General features: G+C 54.3%; 1 protein-coding gene across 2 annotated transcripts in view; it reads right to left on the bottom strand.

The window, feature by feature from the left end:
• Nucleotides 1-12,687, bottom strand: part of LOC121095386 (nitric oxide synthase 1 adaptor protein) — a 43,014-nt gene that overhangs the window by 6,672 nt on the left and 23,655 nt on the right. The window contains exons 3-8 of one of the 2 annotated variants that reach the window (XM_040610108.1): nt 3,744-3,836; nt 3,314-3,387; nt 2,585-2,693; nt 2,203-2,344; nt 830-993; nt 128-295 (exon numbers count right to left, since the gene is read on the bottom strand). In XM_040610108.1, the coding sequence (XP_040466042.1) occupies nt 128-295; nt 830-993; nt 2,203-2,344; nt 2,585-2,693; nt 3,314-3,387; nt 3,744-3,836 (750 nt within the window). The remainder of the gene's footprint in view (nt 1-127; nt 296-829; nt 994-2,202; nt 2,345-2,584; nt 2,694-3,313; nt 3,388-3,743; nt 3,837-12,687) is intronic. The other variant, XM_040610109.1, reaches the window with a different exon arrangement.

Below are 12,687 nucleotides of genomic sequence, written 5' to 3'. Positions count from 1 at the left end.
CCCACAGCCACCACCTCAGCATCTGGGCCTGGAGGCAGCCTGCCCTCCCCAGGGAGCTGCCCGCCTCCAACACCGCCTCGGGCAGCAAGCCTGCTGCTTCCCCTGGGCAAAGAGCGGAGGGGAGAACCTGTGCCACGGCTACTTGTGTCTGCTGCTGCTGCTGCTGCAGGAGCTGCTGGAGGAGCTGCATTTGGTGGTGGGCAGAGAGGGGTGTTCCCAGGTCAGGCAGCTGGGCGGACGAGGGCAGCAGCATTTTGGGCGACGCCGTCAAGATATCTTCAGGGTGGAGGCAGCTCTGCAAAACACCAACATCAAAAAGTGTGATCTTGTGCCCCTCGCCACAGAGAGCCACCAGGCACACACGGGCTGCGGCACAAAGCAGCCCCCAAAATACCCAGGAAAGAAGCTGCTGCATTCAAAGCAAATGCTCGCTTTGCTGGGGGTGCTGAAAAACTTCAAAGACAGTATTTTTTCAGTATCAAACACAGCCCAAATACTTCTGTAGAAAACTCCCGAAAGTGCTGATGCTTCTCACGAAATTTCCAGTGTATCAAAATAGTCTTTTTTTTTTTTTTTGCGTGCGTGCGTGAAAAAATCCCTATCAGCTCTGCCCCAGATGCTTTCCGTGTGGCTGCACACAGCTGAGGCTCAGCACAGCGCCCTGGGCCCGGAGCCAAAGGGCTGCCCTGCGGCGGCAGATGGCTTTGACTGAGGAGCTGGGGAATGCTGCACAATCCCTCCGGATCCTGGGGCCCCCGGGATGCACATCAGAGCCGCCGGGGCTGGGGCCGTACCGTGCCCTGAGAGCGGAGGGCAGGGACCCACGCACCTTGGCGTCGGCATAGGCGGTCGCCTCCTTGCCCACAGCGTCGAGGTCGGTCACGCCGCGGCTGAAGTCGAGGATGTCGGCTCCAGGCAGCGGCAGCTCCACGGCATCGATGTCCGTCTCCTCTGCTGAGGCGGCTGCCCTCTCCACGCTGGTGAGGCGGCAGGCTGTGGGAGCAGCGTCAGAGCAGAACACAGCCCGTGTGGAGTGGGAGCTTGCTACGCTGCGCCCATGGCATGGTGGGCAATGCCCACCGGTCGGTCCCCGCCGCCCCCATGCCACCCACCCTCGGGCTCTGGTACGGAGGCATACAGCTGTGCTTCCTGCTGCTGCTTTGAATGAGGCTTGTGGCCAAAAACACAGCCAGCCCCAGCACACCAAACCTGGGGAACAGCTGCCAAAACCCCTGATGTGAGACAAATGGGCCACCAAGAGCAGGAGACACAGAGACAGCTAAAGAAAGGTAAACAAGAGATTACAGGGGAAAAAAACCCAATAAAAACAGATGCTCAGAAATCCCCAGGGAGCTGTGTATCACGGCCAGGACATTGTGTGGAGGAAAACCAAACAATGACCGGCCCAGGACAGCCCAATGATTAGGTCATCCCAACAGCACCGGTTGCAAAGGCAAGCAGGAAACGGCGGCACAGCCCAGGCTGCTCCTGTTGGGATGGGGGGGGATCCAGCACCTGGCCGGGCAGGAGCACCCACCAGCATCCCAACGGGCACTGGAGGCGTTTGACCAACCTCTTGCAAAACATCTGCCACCCCTCCATGGCAGGCACCAGCACCAAGGAGCACAGCAGCTTCCCGGGGCCTGGCAGAGCCTGGGGTGATGAGGCTGCACCAGCAGCCCCCCAGCCAGCGGCACGCCTCCCTGCACCCTCTGCCCATGGAGCCGATAAGGGGGCAGGGGGTCCGCAGGCTGCCTGCAGCTCTGGGAGCTTGATGCAAGACCCCAAGTGCAGCTTCACACATGCAGGGAATCGCAGAGAGCCAGTCCCGGGCCCGGGAGCACCTCGGGACACGAGGAAGGGCTGAGCTTAGGGCTTCTGTGGAAGCAGCAAGGAAATGTTTGCAGTGTGTGCAGCCGAGCACGCAGAGAACTTCGGCGCCCAGCAGAGTCCCTGGTGCTGCTAATGGGCTCCCAGCAAGGGGGATGTCTGCGAGGATGATGGCTAACACCTAGCGAAGGCTCCTTGCTGGGCAAGATCCCAGCTTGAGCCCGAGGTGCCGCAGGCCAGATTGCTGTGCAAATCCATTCCCTGCAGGTGTCAGCCAGCAAGGAGTGGCAGGGGAAGATGCTGACCCTGCAAACCACTTCTGCCAGGCTCCAGGACCCGCATGCCACCCCTGCCTTTGCCCTCGCAGAATACCTGGGACATCCAGATCATCCCCATTCCTCTCACTGTCTCCATCCTCCTGCCCATCTGCATTTTGCTGGGTGTGCTGCAGGCTCAGCTTGTGGCAGACCTCAAATGCCTGTCCCACCGTCCGGACGATGCGCATGGCTTGGCTCTGCAGCAGGCAAGGGAAGGAGAGAAGGAACATAACCTCAGCTGGGTTGCCCCTGCCCAGTGACCTCCCCAACCTGGCACAGCTCTCGGGTCTTGGTGTGCTGCCACAGGGACTGAGGCACCAGAGCTCAGATCCCCAGGGTGCTCTGGGCCACCAGCTGCAGCACAATGCCACGGGGTCCTGCCCCAGCCATCACACCGAGGCCCTGCGATGGTTGGATGCACATCCCAGCATCTTTACCTTCTTCTTGGATTTGAAGACATTGCACCTGAAGACATTGCTAGACCCATCCCTGGCAATGTAGCTAAAGATCTTTAGGTCCTGGGAGTCATGAGACACATAGAATATCCTGCAAAGACAGAAAGGAAGGGAAGATATCAACATACATATTACCCACAGGCCCAGGAGACTGCCGAGGCCACAGCCAGTGCTTCCCAGGGCATGGGGTGCTGGCAGATGCCCAGCCTCTGCAGCACATCCCTGCTAAAGCCCATTAGAAAATTTTTTGGCAGTGGTTTTGCCTTGGCTGGGAAAATTAGCCTGCTGACTTGGCAGCAGCAAGCATTTTGCAAAGGCAGCATGGGGCTTTCTCCGCTCCGCCCCCAGGTACAGGAGTCCCAGAGCCCTCCAGGGACAGAGAAGAGCAAACCTCACCCCTCTGCTTTGCCCGCTCAGAGAGCTGGCCTCCTTACTGGGGTGCCTGCTGCTCCCTCCCTGGCATGGCTGGGGCCCTTTCTTGCTCCCATCAGCTTCCCCAGGACACAGACACCTCATGCTCTTAACTTTTGCCAGCAAGATGGAAGAAGAGCGATGGGCAGTTCTGGAAAGCACAGCACGTGAGGGGAGCTGCCCTCTGTGGGGACAGCAGCAGCTCTGCACAGTCGGTCCCCAGTGTGGTGCTGGTGTGGCATGGGGTAAGTGGCATGGTGGAGCCACACGAGCCTCTGTCCCCTCACCGAGCAGGCTCACCTGTAGATGGGATCGTGCATGACGAGCATTTTGTTTTCATCCCAGGCCCATTCTTTTTTCTGCAATGAAAGAAGCTGAAAATGAGTACGTCAGATGCTGCCCCTGAGATCAAGGACAGGGCAGACCATCCAGGGACAGACCCGGGAAGCTCTTGTCACAGCTCTGCTGCTTTTCCCCTGCAACCCTTTGCCAAGGGACAGGTCTTGATGGGGACCAGCCATGTCCCACATCACCTCCCATGTGGGCCCCTGAGCCTCTTCTACACCTGCATCAGGACTGGCTCAGCCACCCTGAGAGTACTGGCCCATCCGAGGCTGATTCCAGCCCCTCCCTCCTTCTCTTAGTGCACCAGTATCCCAGAAATTCAAGGATGCTGCAGGTCCCTGCACCATGAGGGGAGGGCTCCTGCTGCTGAGGCACGGCTGCCTACCTTCTTCTTCTTCTTCAGAATGACCTTCACGCCGTCCACCGACACAATGAGACTCACTTTCTTCTTCTTGATATTCTTGGCTTTAAACTCATACTGCAGGAGATGGAAGAAAAACCTGAATTAGCCTCCCGGCACCAGGAAAGCCCCAGGGAGGACTGAAAAGGCTCTGCCGGGAAGGGGCGAGAGGGACAGGGAAAGGTTTCCCTGATCCCAGATGACTCCCTGAGCACATGCCTGCATCAGCCTGCGCACCCACACTAGGACAGCACAGGGGGGGCCCTGCAGTGTCCCCATGCCCAGCAGCCGGAGGAGCACACCCCAAGGCAGGCTGGCTCCTGGATGTGGATAATGCTTTGCTCAGCTCAGGATGCTGCTGCAAACGTGGACTGGTGTTTCTCAGGCACTTGCTCTGGCCCTCCAAAGGGCTGTACTTCCCTGGAAAGAGACTGCCACCTCCCTGGCACTGCCAGCCCCCAGGGCCGGCCGGTCTGCCCTGCTGGCTTGTGGCCATTGCTGAGCTCTGGTAAAGGAAACGGCATTTCGAGTGGGGGTTATTTTTGGGCTCAGTATAGAACTGAAGGTGATTACTGAGGACTCTTTGAACCTCCCTCTCCAGGGGAGATGGGATAATGCAATTACCCACTTGAATTAGAAGCCACTGGACAGGAAAAAAACCCAACAGGAACTTTCAAGGATCAGTGACTAAACACAAAGCTCTGGTCCAGCTCAGGGAGAGAACTAGAGCCCCCAAAATTCAGCCACTTTAGCATTTAGATTCTTACAGGCAGGGAGGGGGCTGGCAGGGGAATAGGCTAGATGAGCCATTTAGGCTGAGCAACCTCCTGCGGTGGGACTTTTGGGGAGTCCCATAACCAGTCTGCCACGGGTGCACCCACATCAGGTACCCGGTGTGCTGGTCCCACACGCAGGGTGCTGTGCACAGCCATAGGGACAGATCCTCTGTGCCTGCCCAGCAGCAGGAAAGCCCAGCAGCAGGAAAGCCCCGCATCCTGCACGTCGCACACCCGAGGAAGAAGAATTTAATTTATCCTCTCATTATTTTGCCAGTTTCTCTGCAGAGGGAGCACAAGGCAGGCGCCCCGATGCAAAGCTCTGCCTCCAGTCCGTGCCGAGCCTCGAGCCTTGGTGTGACATTTCCAGCACTGCATGATGTATTAACTTTGGCAGCCAGAACCAGCAGGCAGGAAAAGCTGCTGGCCCTGACCTGTGATCGAATGATAAAAGAGCTGAAAGTATAATTCCTCAAAGCCATTTTAAAGTCCACTGATGGGGATGGGAGATACAAATGACTCAGAAAACAGCGGGGGCGGGGGGTGGGTGGAACACAGCTCTGCCCCCCTCAGTGCACAGACCAGGTGAGCTGTACAAGCCCACCCAATATGGGGCTGAAGCCGTGGTGATGGGCTCGAGAAAAAGCAGAGCTCAGGCTCCCATCATGGCTACAGCCAGCCTCAAAATCCCCAGCACATACCTCTATGCTGCTTGCAGGGCTCATTCTGCAGGGAGAAGGGTCTCACCAAAAAGCCCATCAGGGTCCTTCTTGTATTCCCCTTCTCTCATAGTCCCCTTCCCCATCGTTACAAGCAGAGGTGAAACTGCATCCAAGAACCCCCTCTCTGAGCCTTGCTAAGACACCAATCCAATAGCGAGGTCACAGCAGTGTCTGGTACCTAACACTAAAGAAATGTCTTGACTTAGCTCTGTAAAGGTGAGCTCCAGCCCAGCTACCTTGCATTAATTAACCCAGCACCTTCTAAAGCTCTGCATGCCATTTTTCCAGAAGCCGTGGGCTGAGCTGGATGCTCTCTGCAGCACCCACAGTGATGCATGGCACCTTGTGGAGCTGCAGCCTGATTTATTGGTCCTAACCATCACTGATTATAAACATCAAGTTGCATTTCCACGTTCCTGGAGCTGTGGGGTTTCTATTCTGGGCCATCCCAAGTGCTAATTAATATGGGCTTGGAAGAAACAACAACCCTGAAAAATATCTCAGGGTTAGAGAGACTGATTTTTAGCCTGGTTTGGGGGTGAGTAACAGCCCCAGGACAGCAATGCAGACAGGCCAGGATGTTTCAACAAAGATGCTACCCAGCTCTGGCATATGTTTCAGGGACAAAATCAATGCAAAGCTCCTTGGAGAAGCTTCCACAATCCCTTGCTGCAAGCAAGGCATTCTGCCCGGGCTCGCCCCGAGCCTGGCACAGCGGAGTGCCATGGAGAAAGCTGGTTTGCCTCTGCCACGCTGAAGCCCAAGTCCCTTTGTGTTGACAGCTCACGGCAAAACTCCAATGAGAACTGACTGGATCAAAGAAGTCAAATTCTCAGACAGGTCGACCAGCCAGATTTGTTAAGCCCTTGCATAAATCCAGGCCCTTATCCTGATGCCGAGGCAAAAGCCAAGCTCCTTAGCAAGTCCGAGCCATGCACTTAGAGAGCTATGGCACATCCCGCCCCAACCAGAGCTCACGGGCGCAATCGCTCCGACGAGTTCAGATGCTCTTTGGGACACATTTCCCATTCAACGAAGCGCAGCTCTAGCCACTAAAACGCTAATGAACTCATGCCCACTGGGGCTTTAATGAAACACTAACCATAATTTAATAACAAATTAGCACGGAAGAGGATTCAATAAAACAGCAATTCCACTGAGCTGCCACACACATCCCTGGGCTGCGCAGGGCAGGCATGCCGAGTCCCACCGGCCAGGAGATGCATCGCTGGTTTTGAGGGGCTTTCAAATTTGAGTTTGGGTGAATAGCTGCTAGAAGGGAGGAAAAGGACCCAGGAGAGAGGAGCAGCAGACCAAACCAAGAGGAAGCTCTGCAGAGCCTGGCACACCATTCTTAGGCTGCCACCCCGCTCCTTACAGCCACAGTGTGCAATTTGCTCTTTGTTCACAAAGCTAATTCAGCAAATCAGCGGGATTTAACCCCAAGCAGTACCTGTGGCTAGAGTCCAAGGGGGCATCAGGCTTATGTAGTTCCTCTATGTGAGATTTGAGCCACAGAGACTGTAAGGGATGAACCCCAAACTGCGCAGGGCAGAACCTGTGCTCAGACCTGCCGGCTCATGGCACAGCAGTTCATGTTGGCAGTGACAGCAGCTGCCACAGCCAGCCCCGCTCAGTGCCCTGCCATGCCAGGGTACCGCTTGCTGGTTACGGCAGGAGAAAGGCATGTCTCACCACAAGTCCTTGCACACCCCAGCAAGCCCCCGCAGCTCCCGGGAAGGCAGTGGCTGATGGTCACAGTCAGCCGGAGGCACTAGGCAAGTGCCAGGAGCAGTACTTGGGGCTGGGCTGGCTGCCCTGCGTGCACCCTGGCATTCCCCAGCCCGGGAGGGGTGGCTGGCCCTCTGCTATCTCCTTGGACTTCTCCGAAGCAATGGCAAATCCTTCCCATTAGCAGACTACAGGTGCCAGTATGGGCTTTTGGTTCCTGCTGGACATCTCAGATGGTCTCACTGACGTGGTGCACATCGACAGGACCTGCCCTGCAAGCCTCTTTACTTAATGGGGCCACAGAAAACATCTCTCTACAACTGATCAGGACCTCCCTGGCTTGGAGTTATTCTTGACCACAGCCTGTCTGCCCTGGGCACAGAGTTCTGCTGGGTCTGCCCACATCTGTCAACATCCCTCCTTCTGCTGGGGAACAGAGAGGGATGCAAAGCATTAAGATTTTAGCTTTCCCTATTGCTGGGAGGAGAGCAGAGGTGATGGCAAGGTTGGAAATGCCACCGAAGGGACTTTGAGATGGTCTGCACAGTCTCAGCAGCTGCTGCCGAATCCAAACCCAACAGGCACTAGCTGACCCAGGGGAGAGGAAAACCTGCACATTTCCAGGGGCACCGGACCAATGCCATACAACCCTTGCTGGGAACACAGCCTGCATCCCCAAAGATGCACTAAAATCCACACCGTGGCTGCTAACGAGCTTCTCACTGAGCCAACAAGCAAAGCAAAAGCGGGGTTTCTCAAACCAGCAGCCCGGAGCCTGCCCTGCTGCTGGGAGAGGAGGGGGATGCTCAGGGGGAGCTTTGCTGTGCATTGCGACAGGAGCAACAGGAGCGGCTCTGCAACTAGGTGCAGGGAGCTGGGTGACAGCAATTCACTCCGTGCTCTCTGGGTACCGCATTCTGATTTTAAGTGACTACTTCAGGACAAAGACCCCCACATTTCCCTCCACTGAGGGAACCAGGATGGTATCTTCAGCTACCGATGGCTCCAGCTCCAGCCTACTGTTTAATAAAGAAATTATATAGAAATAATTATCCAGCTTCGGATCAAGGAAAGAATGAAGATTTGTGCAACTTCCCCATGATCCCTTTTTAGTATCACACCACGCAGCATTTCACTGCCAAATGGTGTAACAGTCAGAGGAGCTTTCTTGGCCTTCGACCTAGGTAGTTTGCCCATCTTGGGTATGATTCTGGATCTTTAAATGTCTGTAATAATACCGCAAATTCGGGTTAATTCTTGGCTACAGCAATGTGGGAATCCTAGAAGATAGATAGGAAATAATTTCAGGGAAATACACAGAAAATGGAAAGAGCGGAAGAGACACCAGTCTGTTCCTGGACTTGCACAGCTCCACAGTCAGTCTCCAGCTAAAGCTCTAAGCACTCTACTAAAATTTTTAAGCACACATTGAAAATGAACCTATGAGAGAGATATATATAAAAATAATCAAGAAAAAAAGTGCAGGTGGTCACACTAATAAAAAAGATCACTCATAAACCCCAAGCAGCTAAGAGGTGAATACAGATTATCCATTAATTTTACACTGCCCACAAAGAAAGATGTTCATCTTCCCAATTAGAAAAGAAACGTCTATTTAATCAGATCATGAGCACCTTACCATTCACCTGAGGTTAGTAGTAGTCTATTTTCAACATTTGCCTTTTATGCAGAGTTCACTATTTAAATAACTTTAGATGGAAAATAACGGCAGCTGGGGTATGCATCATTGTGCAACATATTCCTACTGGCGGAGTATTAAAATTGCCCTTTCTGGAGAACAGAGTAACATATGTTGCTTAATAGAGAGCGCATGTAACCTTGTCAGCTTAGAGTAAAATTGTGTATGAATCCAAGTATTACGGGTATGTGTGAAAAGCACGGAAAACTCAGCATCCTTAGAAATGTGTTATCCATCCCTGTCATGCTGTTTCTACACAGTAAAAGTGTAAGAAAACTTGTAACCACGCACTGCACACTAGGTTAGGCAGATCAGACACTAAAGAGGAGAGATGATGTCTTTCTAGATTCATCATATTCCCCCACCCACCCCACCCCCCACATTCTCAAGCACCTGAAAAAAGTTAACTTGAATAAAACTGGCCCCATTTTATTCCAGCCCATCTAAACTGCGGCGGGTACAGATTTAAGTCTGCCCACTAGCACTCTCCATCACGAAGGGAAGGTACCAGGAATATGGTACCAGGAATATGGTACCAGGAATATGGTACCAGGAATATGGTCAGGTTGTGCTAGCAGAACACAAATAAACAGAAAATTTTTTAATGAAGTTCCCCTAAATGCATCGAGCTGTCCCTGTCCCCTTCCATCCTCTATCCTCTTCCTCCTCTTCCTCATATTAAAAAAAAAAATTACAAGCTTGTGCTGGGGAAAGAGCTGTGGTTTGAGAATTAACAAAATTCAGTGCTACTCTGCTAGCTTGGGAGGCAGGAGAAAAAAGATCTGCTGTAAGAAATAGCAGAGAAAGGGGGGTATTTTTCTGCCAGAAAACTGTATTTCTTTGTGTTTACACGGAAAGGACACAAACCTGAGCAAAGCGGCATCCGGCAGAGCCACCTTAGCTGAGTGCGAAGGGCTGGCTGGCCAGGACCCTCCGACCTGTGCCTGCTGTGATGTCCCAGCAGCTCTCCCATGGCTCCTGCCACCCTTTGTCATGGGGACCCAACGGCAAGCACAGGGCTGGCGCTGGCCGGGGAGCGGGGCAGGGTGCTGGGAGCCGGTGCCCGCTCCCTTGGCTCCTCCTCGCAGCTGCCTGGCACGGCAGCTAATAAAATACCTTCAGGGTTAGACTTTAACCCAAGGTCAGCTCAGGCTAACGAAAGACGTGGCAGACCAGTGAAAGCTTTCCCAGCACTTTGGGGGGAGGAGTGGCACTGTTCTCTTGATGAAGAATTAACTTATTGCAAAATGACAGCTGAGGCACAGGCTCCACAGCTCCAAGTATTAATGACCGCGGGGGGAAACCACATACCTTGAAACTTCTGCTGCTGAAAACACAGAGAATGAAAGTAAATCTCAGAAAGGTACAGGAGATCAGGCACACCCCGCAGGAGGGAAGCCTGAGAAACCCTGCTAGGATCCTAACAGCAGTAATTGGGAGGAACGGCTAACAGCGGCACTGTGCAGGGGACAAGGACTTCGCTTTACTGAACACACAAGGAAATGGCACCAACGCTGGTGCCCTTGGATGACTCACAGCTGCCCGCAGGCTGTGCAGGAAAGGGAACCTGGGAGGGACACAGCCCCTTCCTGGCCAGGGGTGCTGAGCTGCCCAGCCGATGGGCTTGGAAAGCAGAAGGAGCAGGTAGGCAGCACCTGCTGCCCGCTAGCCCTTTGTGGGGTAAACAACACGCAGAACTCAGTGCCAGGGTCCTGCCGAAGCACTGGCAGCACACCGCAGCCAGGAACATCTCATTGCTTCTTTTTTTTTCCTTCTGGTGCTTTGCTAACTGGAGGAGAAGGGGGGCTTCCAGTGATGGAGGGGCTGCACCCACCTCGAGGCAGGCAGCGCAGCGAGCACAGGACGGCCACGTGCCCGTGGGTCCTGTGAACCAACAGCTTGCTGGGCCCAAAGGCTGGCAGAGCCCACGCGTCGGCAAGGCGCACGCTGCGCCCAGCTTGCCAGGTGCAGACACGCTCTGCGCTGGGGCTGGCGCCACGCATACAGGACGCATCAAATGCAACCGTGCCCGATAAGGATGCGCTGCGCTGCCACTGTGCAGGATGAGCACTCATTAGAATCACACAGTACAAGCCCAGACAGGCTTATGTGGGCAAGAAAGCAGCACGGAGAAAGGTTTCCCGATGAGTTTCAGCCGGGAGCACTGGCCATCCAAGAGAAGTGTAAGCATTTCTGCTAAATGGGAGAACACGACCAGTATCTCTGCACACAGTGGCAGAAAGATAAGAGCACTGGAGAGAAAGAGAATAATTTAAAATACAGCTTTGGCACAGCAGCAGACAGATGCAGCCTGGCCAGGAGTAGCCTCGCAGATCAGAAGAGAGTCCCTGACCCACACGGGTCTGGGAATATCAGAGTGGCGTGTGGCAGGCAGCTGGGCACAGCCTGCCACGGGGCAGGGAGCGCAGGCAGCTCTGCCTCTCCCGAGAGCGCGGCTGTCAGGCGGGCAGGGCAGCGGAGAGCCGGGGGTCCTGCCCCGCCAGCGGGGTCCCCAGGCGTGCAGCATCACTCCCTCCCGCTGCGGGCTGCTGCTCCCACTAGCAGAAAGGCACATGCCAGCCCGCCCCAGCCCACCTCTCCCTCGTGCATCGCCCCAGCTCTACCGTGGCAGCAGCAGATGTCAGGGGATAAAGCAGCTGGAAAGTGTGATACCGCCCAGGAACGCGGTCAGCTTCATCCAAGAGGCGTTTCTGAACAAGGCTTCAAAACCTGACAGTCTGCTTTTCCAGGCTGCACTTTAAACCCACAGGGACTCAGGCTTGCGGGAGGGCAGCACGCTGGAATACCTGCTTAGCCTACTAATCTGATCAGCAATAAATGGACTGAAACCCATTTTTAGAAGACTGCCTTAAGCTGCCCTACCAAAGTGCTGTGCTGCTGCCTGTGCCTGTCGAGGACTCCCCTGACCCTTTGCCAGGGGCATGCAATCCCATTGCAGCTCTGGTGAAGACATGTTACCGCCTCAATTCCCACATGCAGCTGTAAAGTACATGCTGGCCATGGCCATGGTCACGCCTGTGCACCACACACCAGCAGGGGCTCACCCGTGGGATGCCGGCAGCACCTCCCTGCTCTCTCTTGGGGCTGGGACACAGACAAGGACAGCAGGGTGATTTGGGGATCTCCTTGGTGTGGCCACTTTGCTTGTGCTCCCCTCTCCTGCCACCAAAACCTGGGACAAAACCAGCCTGCAGCACTCGCACTTGCGGTGGGGATGGCTCCCACTGCGGGGCATGAAATCACAGAGATGTTTCGGGGCAGGACCAAGATTCCTGCTGGCTCCATCAGCAAACAACTGCCAGCACGGCATGGGCAAACAAGCTGGATGCCTCTGCCATCCTACCAGCTCAGATTTTGAGCTGCTCCTCAGGCTTACATTTCCCCCAACACACTGTCTACACCCCGGTGCTGGTGGTTTTGCCAGTAGCTAGACTTTAATCAAAGGGCATGGTAATTTGGAAGTGGGGGAGGAGTAATGAAGTATTGGATGCTTGTTCTTGGGCTTAACGATGCTTTTTAAAACTCTTCCATGGTTCCACAGAGTTTGCATTTGCACATATGGGAAAATGCGACTCCGAGGTGCATGTGTTTGTCTGAAATAAGATATGATTTTGGTTCGTACTGACAAGGTCAATGCCTATTTTCCCATCCAACTTCAGGTTTAATTTTGGTATCCGTCTGTGATGGTTGCAAGTACTGATGGGTATAAATGGGAATCAGTCTAAAAATACCCATGTTGTGAGAGCAGCAGAGTTAAGGTTGCCTCTTTGAAACAATCCCTGGATCACAGCATACCCATTTATCACACAAAAAATATTTTCCAATAACATTGAATACTTCACAATAAATTCTTTCTGCTTGGCTTGCTATTTCCTACCAGATAGCTGCCTTGATCTGCTTCCTCCAGCCTCCCCTCACCACCTGCATGCTTCACGGGTCGAGGTGGCAAACTGGGTCACATACAAAAGCCATCTTCCGTC

Source organism: Falco naumanni, chromosome 11, assembly GCF_017639655.2.
Source record: "Falco naumanni isolate bFalNau1 chromosome 11, bFalNau1.pat, whole genome shotgun sequence".
NCBI classification, from domain to species: domain Eukaryota; kingdom Metazoa; phylum Chordata; class Aves; order Falconiformes; family Falconidae; genus Falco; species Falco naumanni.
This window is presented reverse-complemented; position numbering and strand designations above follow the sequence as displayed.